Source organism: Salmo trutta, chromosome 1 (assembly GCF_901001165.1).
Source record: "Salmo trutta chromosome 1, fSalTru1.1, whole genome shotgun sequence".
In the NCBI taxonomy this organism is placed as follows: Eukaryota; Metazoa; Chordata; class Actinopteri; order Salmoniformes; family Salmonidae; genus Salmo; species Salmo trutta.
In genome coordinates, this window is record NC_042957.1 from 42830508 (window position 1) to 42842716 (window position 12209).

Sequence of the window (12209 nt, forward strand, 5' to 3'; positions counted from 1 at the left end):
AGTGTCCAGTGCATTTACATTTACATTTTACATTTACGTCATTTAGCAGACGCTCTTATCCAGAGCGACTTACAGTAGTGAATGCATACATTTCATACAATTTCATACATTTTTTTTTTTTTTTCTGTGCTGGCCCCCCGTGGGAATCGAACCCACAACCCTGGTGTTGCAAACACCATGCTCTACCAACTGACACCATGCTCTACCAACTGAGCTGAGCTACAGGGAAGTGCATCTAGGGCAAACGATTTTCCCTATTCTCAAAATTCTTGCCAATAGAACTTCAAAGGAGGTAAATCTGCAGTATATTGAAATTCCTGTTACTGTATTTACAGGCTAATCCTAGTGCAACACCAATTGTAGTTAACTTGCAGTGCATATACCTTGTAGTTAAAGTAGCAATATGTAACTTTTTGGGTGATGATAGTTACAGATCATCATTCTACTTGAAAGCAAGTCTAAGAAGCAGTAGATCTGTTCTACACTGTGCGTTATTTCTATGCTTCCCGTTCTTAAGTTTTGTTATTGAGTCTTTAACTTTGGTTTGTATCAACTTCAAACAGCTGATATTAGCTACCATGACATTGCGAAGCGATTTCAGCATAGTGCAGCTTTAAAATAAAACAGACATTTCTATTTGTTGCATAATAAAGGGTCAGGAGCAGAAAGTGAAGTGGAAGCCGTGCTCTGGATGGTAAGTTTACTTCAACTAATCTCCTAGAATGAATTGAGGATATACTGTACAACCAACACCATATGTATTTAGACAGTGATGTACAATTTGACTCTAAACTACAGCATTTTGGGTTTGAGATCAAATGTTTCATATGAGGCGATAGTAGAGGTCACCTTTTTACAATTTAGAAATTAAATCACTTTGTATGTATATAGTCCCCCCAATTTGAAGAAGCCATAAGTATTTGGACAAATTCACTTAGTGTATTCAAGTTATAGTACATGAAACCTTTTATTTTAAATACTAAATCCTGGAGTATAGATCTAAATTTCACATTTTAGCTTCACTCTCCAAATACATATGGTTTTGGCTGTACCTTGGTATGGGACGTTACAGTGCCTTGCAAAAGTAGTCATACCCCTTAGAAATGCATTTGACAGTGATTACAGCTGTGAGTCTTCTTGGGTAAGTCTTTTAGAGCTTAACACACCAGGATTGTGCAATATCAGCCTATTATTCTTTTCATAATTCTTCAAGCTCTGTCAATATGTTGGGGATCATGTCTAGACAACAATTTTAGTCTTGTAATAGTTCTCCAATCAGATTTTTAAGTCCAAACTTTAACTTGGCAACTCAGGAACAGTCACTGTCTTCTTGGTAAGCAACTCCAGTGTAGAGTTGTCATTGTGTTGTCGGTTATTGTCCTGCTGAAAGGTGAATTCCTCTCCCACTGTCTGGTGGAAAGCAAACTGAACCAGGTTTTCCTTTAGTATTTTGCATTTGCTTAGCCCCATCCCATGTCTTTTCATCCGGAAAAACTCCACAGTTTAACAATGTCAATCATACCCATACCATGATGCAGCCACCACCATGCTTTAAAATAAGGAGGCAGTTACTCAGTGATTTGTTGTGTTGGATTTACCCCAAATATAAGGCCAAAAAGTATATTCCTTTGCATTTTTTTTTCAGTATTAACTTTAGTGCCTTGTTGCATACAAGATGCATGATTAGATTTTGTTTTTGTTCTGTATATTTGCATTCTTTTCACTGTAATTTAAGTAATTGTGGCGTTACTACAATGATGTTGATCCATCCTCAGTTTTTCTACCATGAAAGCCTGTAACTGTAAAATCACCAATGGCCTCATGGTAATATGAGTCTGGGTGGTTTAATACATAATCCACACCATCAATATTAACTTGATCATGTTTAAAGAGATATGCAATGTCTGATTTGTTATTGTTACCCATCTACTAATCACTGCCCTTTGAGGCTTTCGAAAATCTCCCTGGTCTTTGTAGTTGAATCTGTGCTTGAAATTCAATACTTGACTGAGGGACCTTACGTATGTATGGGGGACAGAGGTATGGGTAGTTATTCAAAAATAATGTCAAACCCTATTGAGTCCATATAACATTATGTGATTTGTTAAGCCAAATTTAACTTGTGCACTAATGAAACTGATTGAGATCAAATGGTTGGCATGCTGATGCTCCATGAATGTTTCAATGGTAAATCATTGTGAATTTGGCAAACCATTTATGAGTGACAGTGATACATGTGAAGGGAGAGTGAGGAATACATTTGTACATAAAGTAGAGGTTAAACTGGAGAAACCCGGTCCTCAGTTGAAGTCGGAAGTTTACATACACCTTAGCCAAATACATTTAAACTCAGTTTTTAACAATTCCTGACATTTTATCCTAGTAAAAATTCCCTGTCTTAGCTCAGTTAGGAACACCACTTTATTTTAAGAATGTGATATGTCAGAATGATAGTAAGAGAGACTGATTTATTTCAGCTTTTATTTCCACATTCCCAGTGTGTCAGAAGTTTACATACACTCAATTAGTATTTGGTAGCTAGTAGAAAGAGGAGGAAGGGAAGCGCTACTAAGGTACACAATAGTAAATGTTGGTAGACAGAAGGTGCTCTTTGGTAAAAGGGGTGAGTTGGTCATCAAAAAGAAAGGAGGACCAAGGCACTCTTCATATAATTGATTAAAATGCCTTTATTAGTATGGCATGTTCAATAGAAACCATGTTTATAAAAATCCGACGCGTTTCGGCTGCATGGCCTTCATCAGAGAGTACAAAGAAATAATACAATGTTCTCTTTTTAACAGCTTTTCCAATTAACCCTAATTTGAAGAGGGAGTGGTTAAAATTGATTGGACACACCTAGTAAGCAATAGTATACACACTTTAAAGTGAAATACTGTAGCTATGTTATCATAACAATTTAACTCCAAGCTAGAAGTATCAGAACACTTAGAAAGGTATTTCTAACCTAAAAAGTGTCTGCGAGAAGTGTCAAGAATAAGAAAGCAATATATTCCATAGTACACTAGAACACAGCAAAACATGAACAACAAGAGTCTAAACATAGCTGAGGGCAATTGAGCAAAATGTCCACTAGATGACAGCAAATGTACCCATCACAACCCTACAAGAAGGGTGAGAAATCCATATCTTCATTTAAACCCGGGTATTTAGTGGCCTGTAGTTTGTAAATCCAAAAACGTTCCCTTTGGTTTAACTGTTTAAGATGGTCCCCTTTTCTAATAGAGGCCGGGATATGATCAATACCCATAGCTTGTAGGGAGGCAGGGTTGCCATGGTGTAAGGACTTGTAGTGCCTTGCCATGGGGTAGTCTTCATTGCCTACCCGTATGGCCTACTTGTGTTCCGCTAGGCGATCTTGAAGGTGTCTCTTTGTCCGTCCAATGTAGAACACCTTGCACTGTGGACATTCCAATCTATAGATGACATGAATGGTTTTGCAGTTAATGAAATGCTTGACGTAATACTCCATTTTGGAAGCTGTATCAACAAAATACTTTTTCTGTACAATATTTCTGCAATGGTTGCACTGGTTACATTTAAAAGAGCCCTTGGGTTTGTGGCCAAGCCAAGTTTTTTGAGAGTCACCCGGAAGATAACTGTGGACTAATTTGTCCTTTAGGGTAGGACATCTCTTAAAGCTTATGACTGGTGGCTCAGGAAAGACTTGGCGTAGTAGCGTATCACTTTGGATGATTCCCCAATTATTTTTAATGATTCTTTTAATGTTCTCTGCTTCAGTGCTGTATTTTGTAACAAAATACACTCTCTCTGATGCATCACGAGGCACTCCCCTTCGCAACAAGTTCTCTCTGTCAAGTAATCCAGCCCTTATACCTGCATCTTTCAGGACCTGGACGCTGTAGCCCCGATTCAAGAAATTATTCTCCAATTCAGCAGATTTGACACTATAGTCTGTTTCCTGATTGCACATTCTGCGGACTCTTTGGAATTGGCCATATGGAATATTCTCTTTTAGCCTTTTGGGGTGAAAACTGTCTGCCCTCAGAATGGTATTCCCATCTGTAGGCTTCCTAAAGATTGATGTGTGCACACAACCTTTGTCATTTTTACTGATGTCGAGGTCCAAAAAATGAATGTTATCCTTGCTGTACTCCATAGTTAGTTTGATGTTAGGGTTAATGCTGTTAAAGTATTGGTGGAAGGAAATAAGTTCATCTTCTGAGCTGGACCAAAAAAGGCAAATATCATCAATATAGCATCCCCACCCTATAATCCGGTCAAAGAAATGGTTATTAAAAGGATCCAAAATGAAGTCATTTTCCCATTTACCCAAGTACAAACCAGCGTAGGAAGGGCTGTAGCAAGCTCCCATGGCACATCCTTTGACCTTTTTAAAAATACGGTCCTGAAAGATAAAGATGTTATGATTAAGAGTTCATTCAGTCAGTGAGACAATGAATTCTGTAGGAGGCATCTCAGTTTCAGGTCGGGTACTCAAGAAATGGTGCATAGCTGCCAAACCTTGTTCATGTTCAATGATGGTGTAAAGAGACTCCACATCCATGGTGACTAAAAAGGAAGCTGTACCTATATTATTTAATTCCTTCATTTTGTTCAACACATCTGTGGTATCTTGAAGATAGGCTGGGAGTGACGTCAGAAAAGGCTTAATAAAGTAATCAATGTACTTAGAGATGGGTTCTGTCAGACTTTCATTACCACTAATGACTGGCCTGCCTGGGGGATTTTCAAGATTTTTGTGGACTTTTGGAAGAAGGTAAAAAGAAGCCATACGTGGACTGCCATTGAAAAGAAATTTGAACTCATTGTCTGAAATGTAGCCATTCTCCTTAGCTTCTGTGAGGATCCCTTTCAACTCAATTTTTAGGTCCTCTGTAGGGTTGAAGGTAAGAGATTGGTAGAATTCATCATTGTCTAATTGACGGTAGGCTTCTGTCACATATTTGTCTTTACTCCACACTACTGTAGCGCCACCTTTGTCTGCTTTTTTAACCACAACACGTTCATTTTTGGACAATGATTCAACTGCATCCCTCTCTATCTTAGAAAGGTTACGTCGTGATTGGTTGGAGTCAATTTTTCCCTTAAACAGATTCTCCACATCAAAATTCACCTTCTTGGCAAATGTATTTAGTGTGGCATTCTGGGCGATGGGACAAAAGGTGGACTTGGGCTTAAAAGGTGTTTTTGAGGGAACAGAAACTGCCTGACCTGAGACACTGGCGTCTGTAGTTGGAGAGATGTTTTGCTTATACCAGGCCTTCAGATGTAGATTCCTGTAGAAACGAAATAGATCAATCTTTGTATTAAATTCATTAGTTGAGTATGTGGGGGCAAAGGACAGTCCTTTAGACAATACCCTTACGCAATCATCAGAAAGGGGTTCTCCAGAAATGTTGATCACAGCCTTGTTCTGGTCCTGCTCTGTGTGGTTGGATAGTCTTGATTTCTTCCTCCCCCTCCGTGTTGGCCTCTTCGTCGTCCTCTCCCTCTCTTGTTGAGGAACCTGCGTGACTCCTCTTCCTGATCTAAAAGATCTTGGGAGGAGCTGGCCTCTGAATGTATTTGTAGCATTGCCTTCAAATTGTTTAACTTGGTTCAAACGTTTCGGGTAGCCTTCCACAAGCTTCCCACAATAAGTTGGGTGAATTTTGGCCCATTCCTCCTGACAGAGCTCGTGTAACTGAGTCAGGTTTGTAGGCCTCCTTGCTCGCACACGCTTTTTCATTTCTACCCACAAATTTTCTATCGGATGGAGGTCAGGGCTTTGTGATGGCCACTCCAATACCTTGACTAAGTTGTCCTCAAGCCATTTTGCCACAACGTTGGAAGTATGTTTGGGGTCATTATCCTTTTGGAAGACCCATTTTCGACCAAGCTTTAACTTCCTGACTGATGTCTTGAGATGTTGCCTTAATTTAAAGTTGTCAAAAGTTTAGTATTTGGGCTCATATTCCTAGAACACATTGACTACATCAAGCTTGTGAATCTACAAACTTGTTGGATGCATTTACAGCTTGTTTTGGTTGTGTTTCAGATTATATTGTGCCCAATAAGAACTGAATGGTGAATCATTTGTCATTTTGTAGTCACTTTTATTGTAAGTAAGAATAGAAGATCTTGATGTAGTCATTGTGTGCAAGGAATATGGGACCAAATACTAAACTTTTGACAACTTTAACCCACTAAGTGATGCGTGTCCAAATACTTGACATCTTCAAATGGAGGGGGGACTAGACATATAAAGTGCTTTCATTTCTAAACGGTAAATCAGTAAGTCTGAAAATACACTGAAATTAAAGGTGACATTCTGTACTGTAACCTCATATCAAACATTTGATCTCAAATCCAAAATTCTGGATAATAGAGCCACATTTAAAAATGTTGCATCACTGTCAAAATAAAGATGTAGTGCAGTATAATTCAGTAACACCAAGATGACCCCAATGTTGACAGTGAAACAATTTAAACATACCTATTTCTTCATCAATGCTGGATTCCAATTCACTGGTCCTTGTCTCTACAATAAGCTATGCAAAAAGCTATTTTTGGACTTATATTAATGATATGTACCCATTGATTCTTGAAGATTATAACTTATTAATGCATCATGAGTTTAATTCAACTGTTGTACCCCATCAGAACCCAAAATATGAGCTTGTTTTAGTCAAATGTTTGCAAACAAAGTAAATGTAAAAAAAAACACTATAGCCTTAAAACTATTATTTTAATAACATTGATGGTAAGTAATTGCATCCATAGCTCTGTCTATAAATTGAAAGTGGTTACATTTCCCCTACCCCATCACTCAGCTTTTAACCAAAACAGGGGAGGGGAGTGTGCTTTGTTATTGTTTCAACTACCGATTACGGCTTTACTAAAAAGGTAAATACAACAAATTCATTATAAGGCCACTGAATAACTCATCAATACCTGATTCTGCCTCCTCAGTGACTTGCCCAAAATGTTGCACTGGTCTGGCTCTTGATGTACTGGCCCTTGGAGCTGAAGAAATTATTAATAAAAAGGTTTTTAATTCAAAAGATTTGCTGGAGTTCTGACTCTCTCCTGTTGTTAAATATTTATTTTCATCAGAGACAGACAACAGTTAGAGACAGGGAAAGGTGGGATCAGACCTGCATGTAATGTAATATGTGCTGTGGGTAGATGGTACTAGACCGCACTATGGCACGACAACAAACTTTTGATATGCTGTGATACATGTTTGAAAGGATCAGGAACATGTTTGAAAAAGATCAGGAACAAATAAAATTAAACACCTAGACGGGATGAAACTTACCAAGAGAAGTGGATGTAGTTGTCTTCCTGGTTTGAGGAATAATCTGTCCTCTCTCATCACTTTGTCTCCATCTGAACCTAATCCATGGAGGCTTGTTTGTCTTTTTCTTCTTATTTTCCTAAAAAGTGCATTTCAATTATCATGGCTGGCCCACTAATAAAAGTCTCCCACAAGCATGGCACATACGGAGCACAAGCAAGACTTATTTTCACATAAGGTGAAGTGATTTGTTAGCTGAGGAAAGGCACCTGCAGTAGACCCACGTTCTGGCTCACTCACACAGCTAACATGTATAGAAGTTCACAAGGATGCTAACAAGTGCACCCTTGTGCTTCATGCTCAACATCATTGATGCCTGTGATCAGGTCATATCACGGAACCTACATTTAAATTTACATTTGTGCCATGTGGGCTCTACTTTGACAAACAAAATGCAATGATAATCATAATGATGTGGTGCTGAGGGTGTGTTGGAAATATTTGTGCACGTATGGGAGCTATAGGGGTTACATTACCGGTAATGTACGACTTGTTACATTAGCCGTTCTGGGTTGCGCTCCTCAGCCAGCCTTTTTGCCTCATTAATGGCCTCTTCCATTTGGGCTTGTGGGTCCTTCTCTTGGTTGAGCTCCTCAGCAAGCCGTTCTGCCTTTTTAATAGCCTCATCCAGTTGGTCTTGGGGGTCCTCACAGGCCATACCATCTCAAAAGAAACATAAGAGACAACTTTCAATCCTAACACATTCCTTCACATAGTAACCTCCTCTGTCCATGAGAAAAGCTGCATGTCATTGATAGCGTGTGTGTTTTACTATGTCCTGCACGTAACTAAAGGTCTTCATCCTCCTCCACACACAGACTGACTGATAAACAAATCACTTAGCATAACAAATACATTTTTATTATTACTTGCAGATCAGTCAGTCTGTCACCGTTTACCAACAATCCATTATCTATCTGTCACTTTCTTTTTCATGTTGTTCTATGACGTGTGCAATTCCAGTCCTTAAAGGCTAGTGTTTACAGGTTTCGATCAATTTAGATCATTGACTAGTTAGGACCTCCTCTCACCTGATTTTCTGTCTTAACAGGATTTCATCAACTCCTTTACTGTAACGCCCTGGCCATAGAGAGGGTTTTTTGTTCTCTATTTTTGGTTAGGCCAGGGTGTGACATGGGTGGGCGTTCTACGTTCCGTTTTCTATGTTGGTGTATTTGCTTTGTTTCGGCCGTGTATAGCTCCCAATCAGGAACATCTGTACATCGTTGTTGCTGATTGGGAGCCATATTTAGGCAGCCTGTTTTTCCTTTGGGGTTTGTGGGTGAATAATTTCTGTTTAGTGTTTGCACCTGACAGTACTGTTTGGCTGTCGGTTTCTTGTTTTTTTTGTCTAACGTGTTCTTTCTTGAAATATTCATTTAAGATGAACACATCCTCCGCTGCACCTTGGTCTCATTTTGACGACGGCCGTTACATTTACATCCCTCCTTGGGTCCCTCTCTCCTTCTTCAAAGGAGAAGTCACAAGATGAATACAGATTGAGTGGCAATGTGTATTTCTTTGAAGATGCAAAGAAGTAAAGGGTGAATATATATATATATATACACACACATACAGTGGGGCAAAAAAGTATTTAGTCAGCCACCAATTGTGCAAGTTCTCCCACTTAAAAAGATGAGGCCTGTAATTTTCATCATAGGTACACGTCAACTATGATAGACAAAATGAGAAGAAAAAAATCCAGAAAATCACATTGTAGGATTTTTAATGAATTTATTTGCAAATTATGGTGGACAATAAGTATTTGGTCACCTACAAACAAGCAAGATTTCTGGCTCTCACAGACCTGTAACTTCTTCTTTAAGAGGCTCCTCTGTCCTCCACTCGTTACCTGTATTAATGACACCTGTTTGAACTTGCTATCAGTATAAAAGACACCTGTCCACAACCTCAAACAGTCACACTCCAAACTCCACTATGGACAAGACCAAAGAGCTGTCAAAGGACACCAGAAACAAATTTGTAGACCTGCACCAGGCTGGGAAGACTGAATCTGCAATAGGTAAGCAGCTTGGTTTGAAGAAATCAACTGTGGGAGCAATTATTAGGAAATGGAAGACATACAAGACCACTGATAATCTCCCTCGATCTGGGGCTCCACGCAAGATCTCACCCCGTGGGGTCAAAATGATCAGAAGAACAGTGAGCAAAAATCCCAGAAGCACACGGGGGGACCTAGTGAATGACCTGCAGAGAGCTGGGACCAAAGTAACAAAGCCTACCATCAGTAACACACTACGCCGCCAGGGACTCAAATCCTGCAGTGCCAGACGTGTCCCCCTGCTTAAGCCAGTACATGTCCAGGCCCGTCTGAAGTTTGCTAGAGAGCATTTGGATGATCCAGAAGAGGATTGGGAGAATGTCATATGGTCAGATGAAACCAAAATATAACTTTTTGGTAAAAACTCAACTCGTCGTGTTTGGAGGACAAAGAATGCTGAGATGCATCCAAAGAACACCATACCTACTGTGAAGCATGGGGGTGGAAGCATCATGCTTTGGGGCTGTTTTTCTGCAAAGGGACCAGGACGACTGATCCGTGTAAAGGAAAGAATGAATGGGGCCATGTATCATGAGATTTTGAGTGAAAACCTCCTTCCATCAGCAAGGGCATTGAAGATGAAACGTGGCTGGGTCTTTCAGCATGACAATGATCCCAAACACACCGCCCGGGCAACGAAGGAGTGGCTTCGTAAGAAGCATTAAGGTTCTGGAGTGGCCTAGCCAGTCTCCAGATCTCAACCCCATAGAAAATCTTTGACGGGAGTTGAAAGTCCGTGTTGCCCAGCGACAGCCCCAAAACATCACTGCTCTAGAGGAGATCTGCATGGAGGAATGGGCCAAAATACCAGCAACAGTGTGTGAAAACCTTGTGAAGACTTACAGAAACCGTTTGACCTGTGTCATTGCCAACAAAAAGTATATGACAAAGTATTGAGATAAACTTTTGTTATTGACCAAATACTTATTTTCCACCATAATTTGCAAATAAATTCATTAAAAATCCTACAATGTGATTTTCTGGATTTTGTTTTCTTATTTTGTCTGTCATAGTTGACGTGTACCTATGACAAAAATTACAGGCCTCTCTCATCTTTTTAAGTGGGAGAACTTGCACAATTGGTGGCTGACTAAATACTTTTTTGCCCCACTGTATATATATCCTTATCCTGTTGGGGATAGGGGGCAGTATTTGCACGGCCGGATAAAAAACGTACCCGATTTAATCTGGTTACTACTCCTGCCCAGTAACTAGAATATGCATATAATTGTTTGATTTGGATAGAAAACACCCTAAAGTTTCTAAAACTGTTTGAATGGTGTCTGTGAGTATAACAGAACTCATATGGCAGGCCAAAACCTGAGAAGATTCCAAACAGGAAGCGCCCTCTCTGACCATTTCTTGGCCTTCTTTGTCATCTCTATCCAAAACAAAGGATCTCTGCTGTAACGTGACATTTAACTTCTTACATCTACACGTTCCGCTAGCGGAACGTCTGCTCCAATATCCAATGATGGGCGGGGCGCGAAATTCAAACTCCTCTAAATCCGAAAACTTACACTTTTCAAACATATGACTATGTTACAGCTATTTAAAGACAAGACTCTCCTTTATCTAACCAAACTGTCCGATTTCAAAAAGGCTTTACAGCGAAAGCAAAACATTAGATTATGTCAGCAGAGTACCCAGCCAGGAATAATCACACAGCCATTTTTCAAGCTAGCATATCATGTCACATAAACCCAAACCATATCTAAATGCAGCACTAACCTTTGATGATCTTCATCAGATGACACACCTAGGACATTGTGTTATACAATACATGCATGTCTGTTCAATCAAGTTCATATTTATATCAAAAACCAGCTTTTTACATTAGCATGTGACGTTCAGAACTAGCATTCCCACCGAACACTTCCGGTGATTTTACTAAATTACTCACGATAAACGTTCACAAAAAGCATAACAATTATTTTAAGAATTATAGATACAGAACTCCTCTATGCACTCGATATGTCCGATTTTAAAATAGCTTTTCGGATGAAGCACATTTTGCAATAATGTAAGTACATAGCCCGGCGTTACAGGGCTAGCTATTTAGACACCCACCCAGTGTAGCCTTCACCAAAATCACATTTCCTATAAGAAAAATGTTCTTACCTTGCTTGTTCTTCATCAGAATACACTGCCAGGACTTCTACTTCAATAACAAATGTAGGTTTGGTCCCAAATAATCCATCGTTATATCCAAACAGCGACGTTTTGTTCGTGCGTTCTAGACACTATCCCAACGCTAAATCTCGGCCACGAGCATGACGCAAAATATGACAAAAAATTTCGAAATATTCCATTACCGTACTTCGAAGCATGTCAACCGCTGTTTAAAACCAATATTTATGCAATTTATCTCGTAGAGAAGCGATAATATTCCGACCGGGAATCTGCCTGTCTGTAAACTGAGGAAAAAACCAAAAGCCGGGGGCGGGGCGTGTCACGCGCCTAAGGCTTAGTCCATTGACTGACCACTCAGCATTTGCTCTCGTGTGCTTCAGCCAGGGCTTTGAATGACATCATTCCTGTTTTTCCCGGGCTGTGAGACTCCATTGTTGACGTGAGAATTGTCACGTAAGAGCAGAGATCCTTTGTAAACGACAGAGATAATAAAGAAGGGCAAGAAATGTTCAGACAGGGTACTTCCTGAACAGAAGCATCTCAGGTTTTTGCCTGCCATAGGAGTTCTGTTATACTCACAGACACCATTCAAACAGTTTCAGAAACTTTGGAGTGTTTTCTCTCCAAAGCTAATAATTATATGCATATTCCAGTTTCTGGGCAGGACTAATA

At 39.7% G+C, this 12209-nt stretch overlaps 1 protein-coding gene across 1 annotated transcript; it reads right to left on the reverse strand.

Annotated features, from left to right (window-relative positions):
* Positions 1-4417: 4417 nt before the first annotated feature.
* LOC115192950 (uncharacterized) lies at positions 4418-5528 on the reverse strand. Its single transcript, XM_029751957.1, has 2 exons — positions 5369-5528; positions 4418-5279 (listed from the first exon to the last, which is right to left on the reverse strand). The coding sequence occupies exons 1-2, from the start codon at positions 5374-5376 to the stop codon at positions 4418-4420; spliced, it is 870 nt and encodes a 289-aa protein (XP_029607817.1). The 5' UTR covers positions 5377-5528.
* Between the last annotated feature and the right edge of the window lie 6681 nt (positions 5529-12209).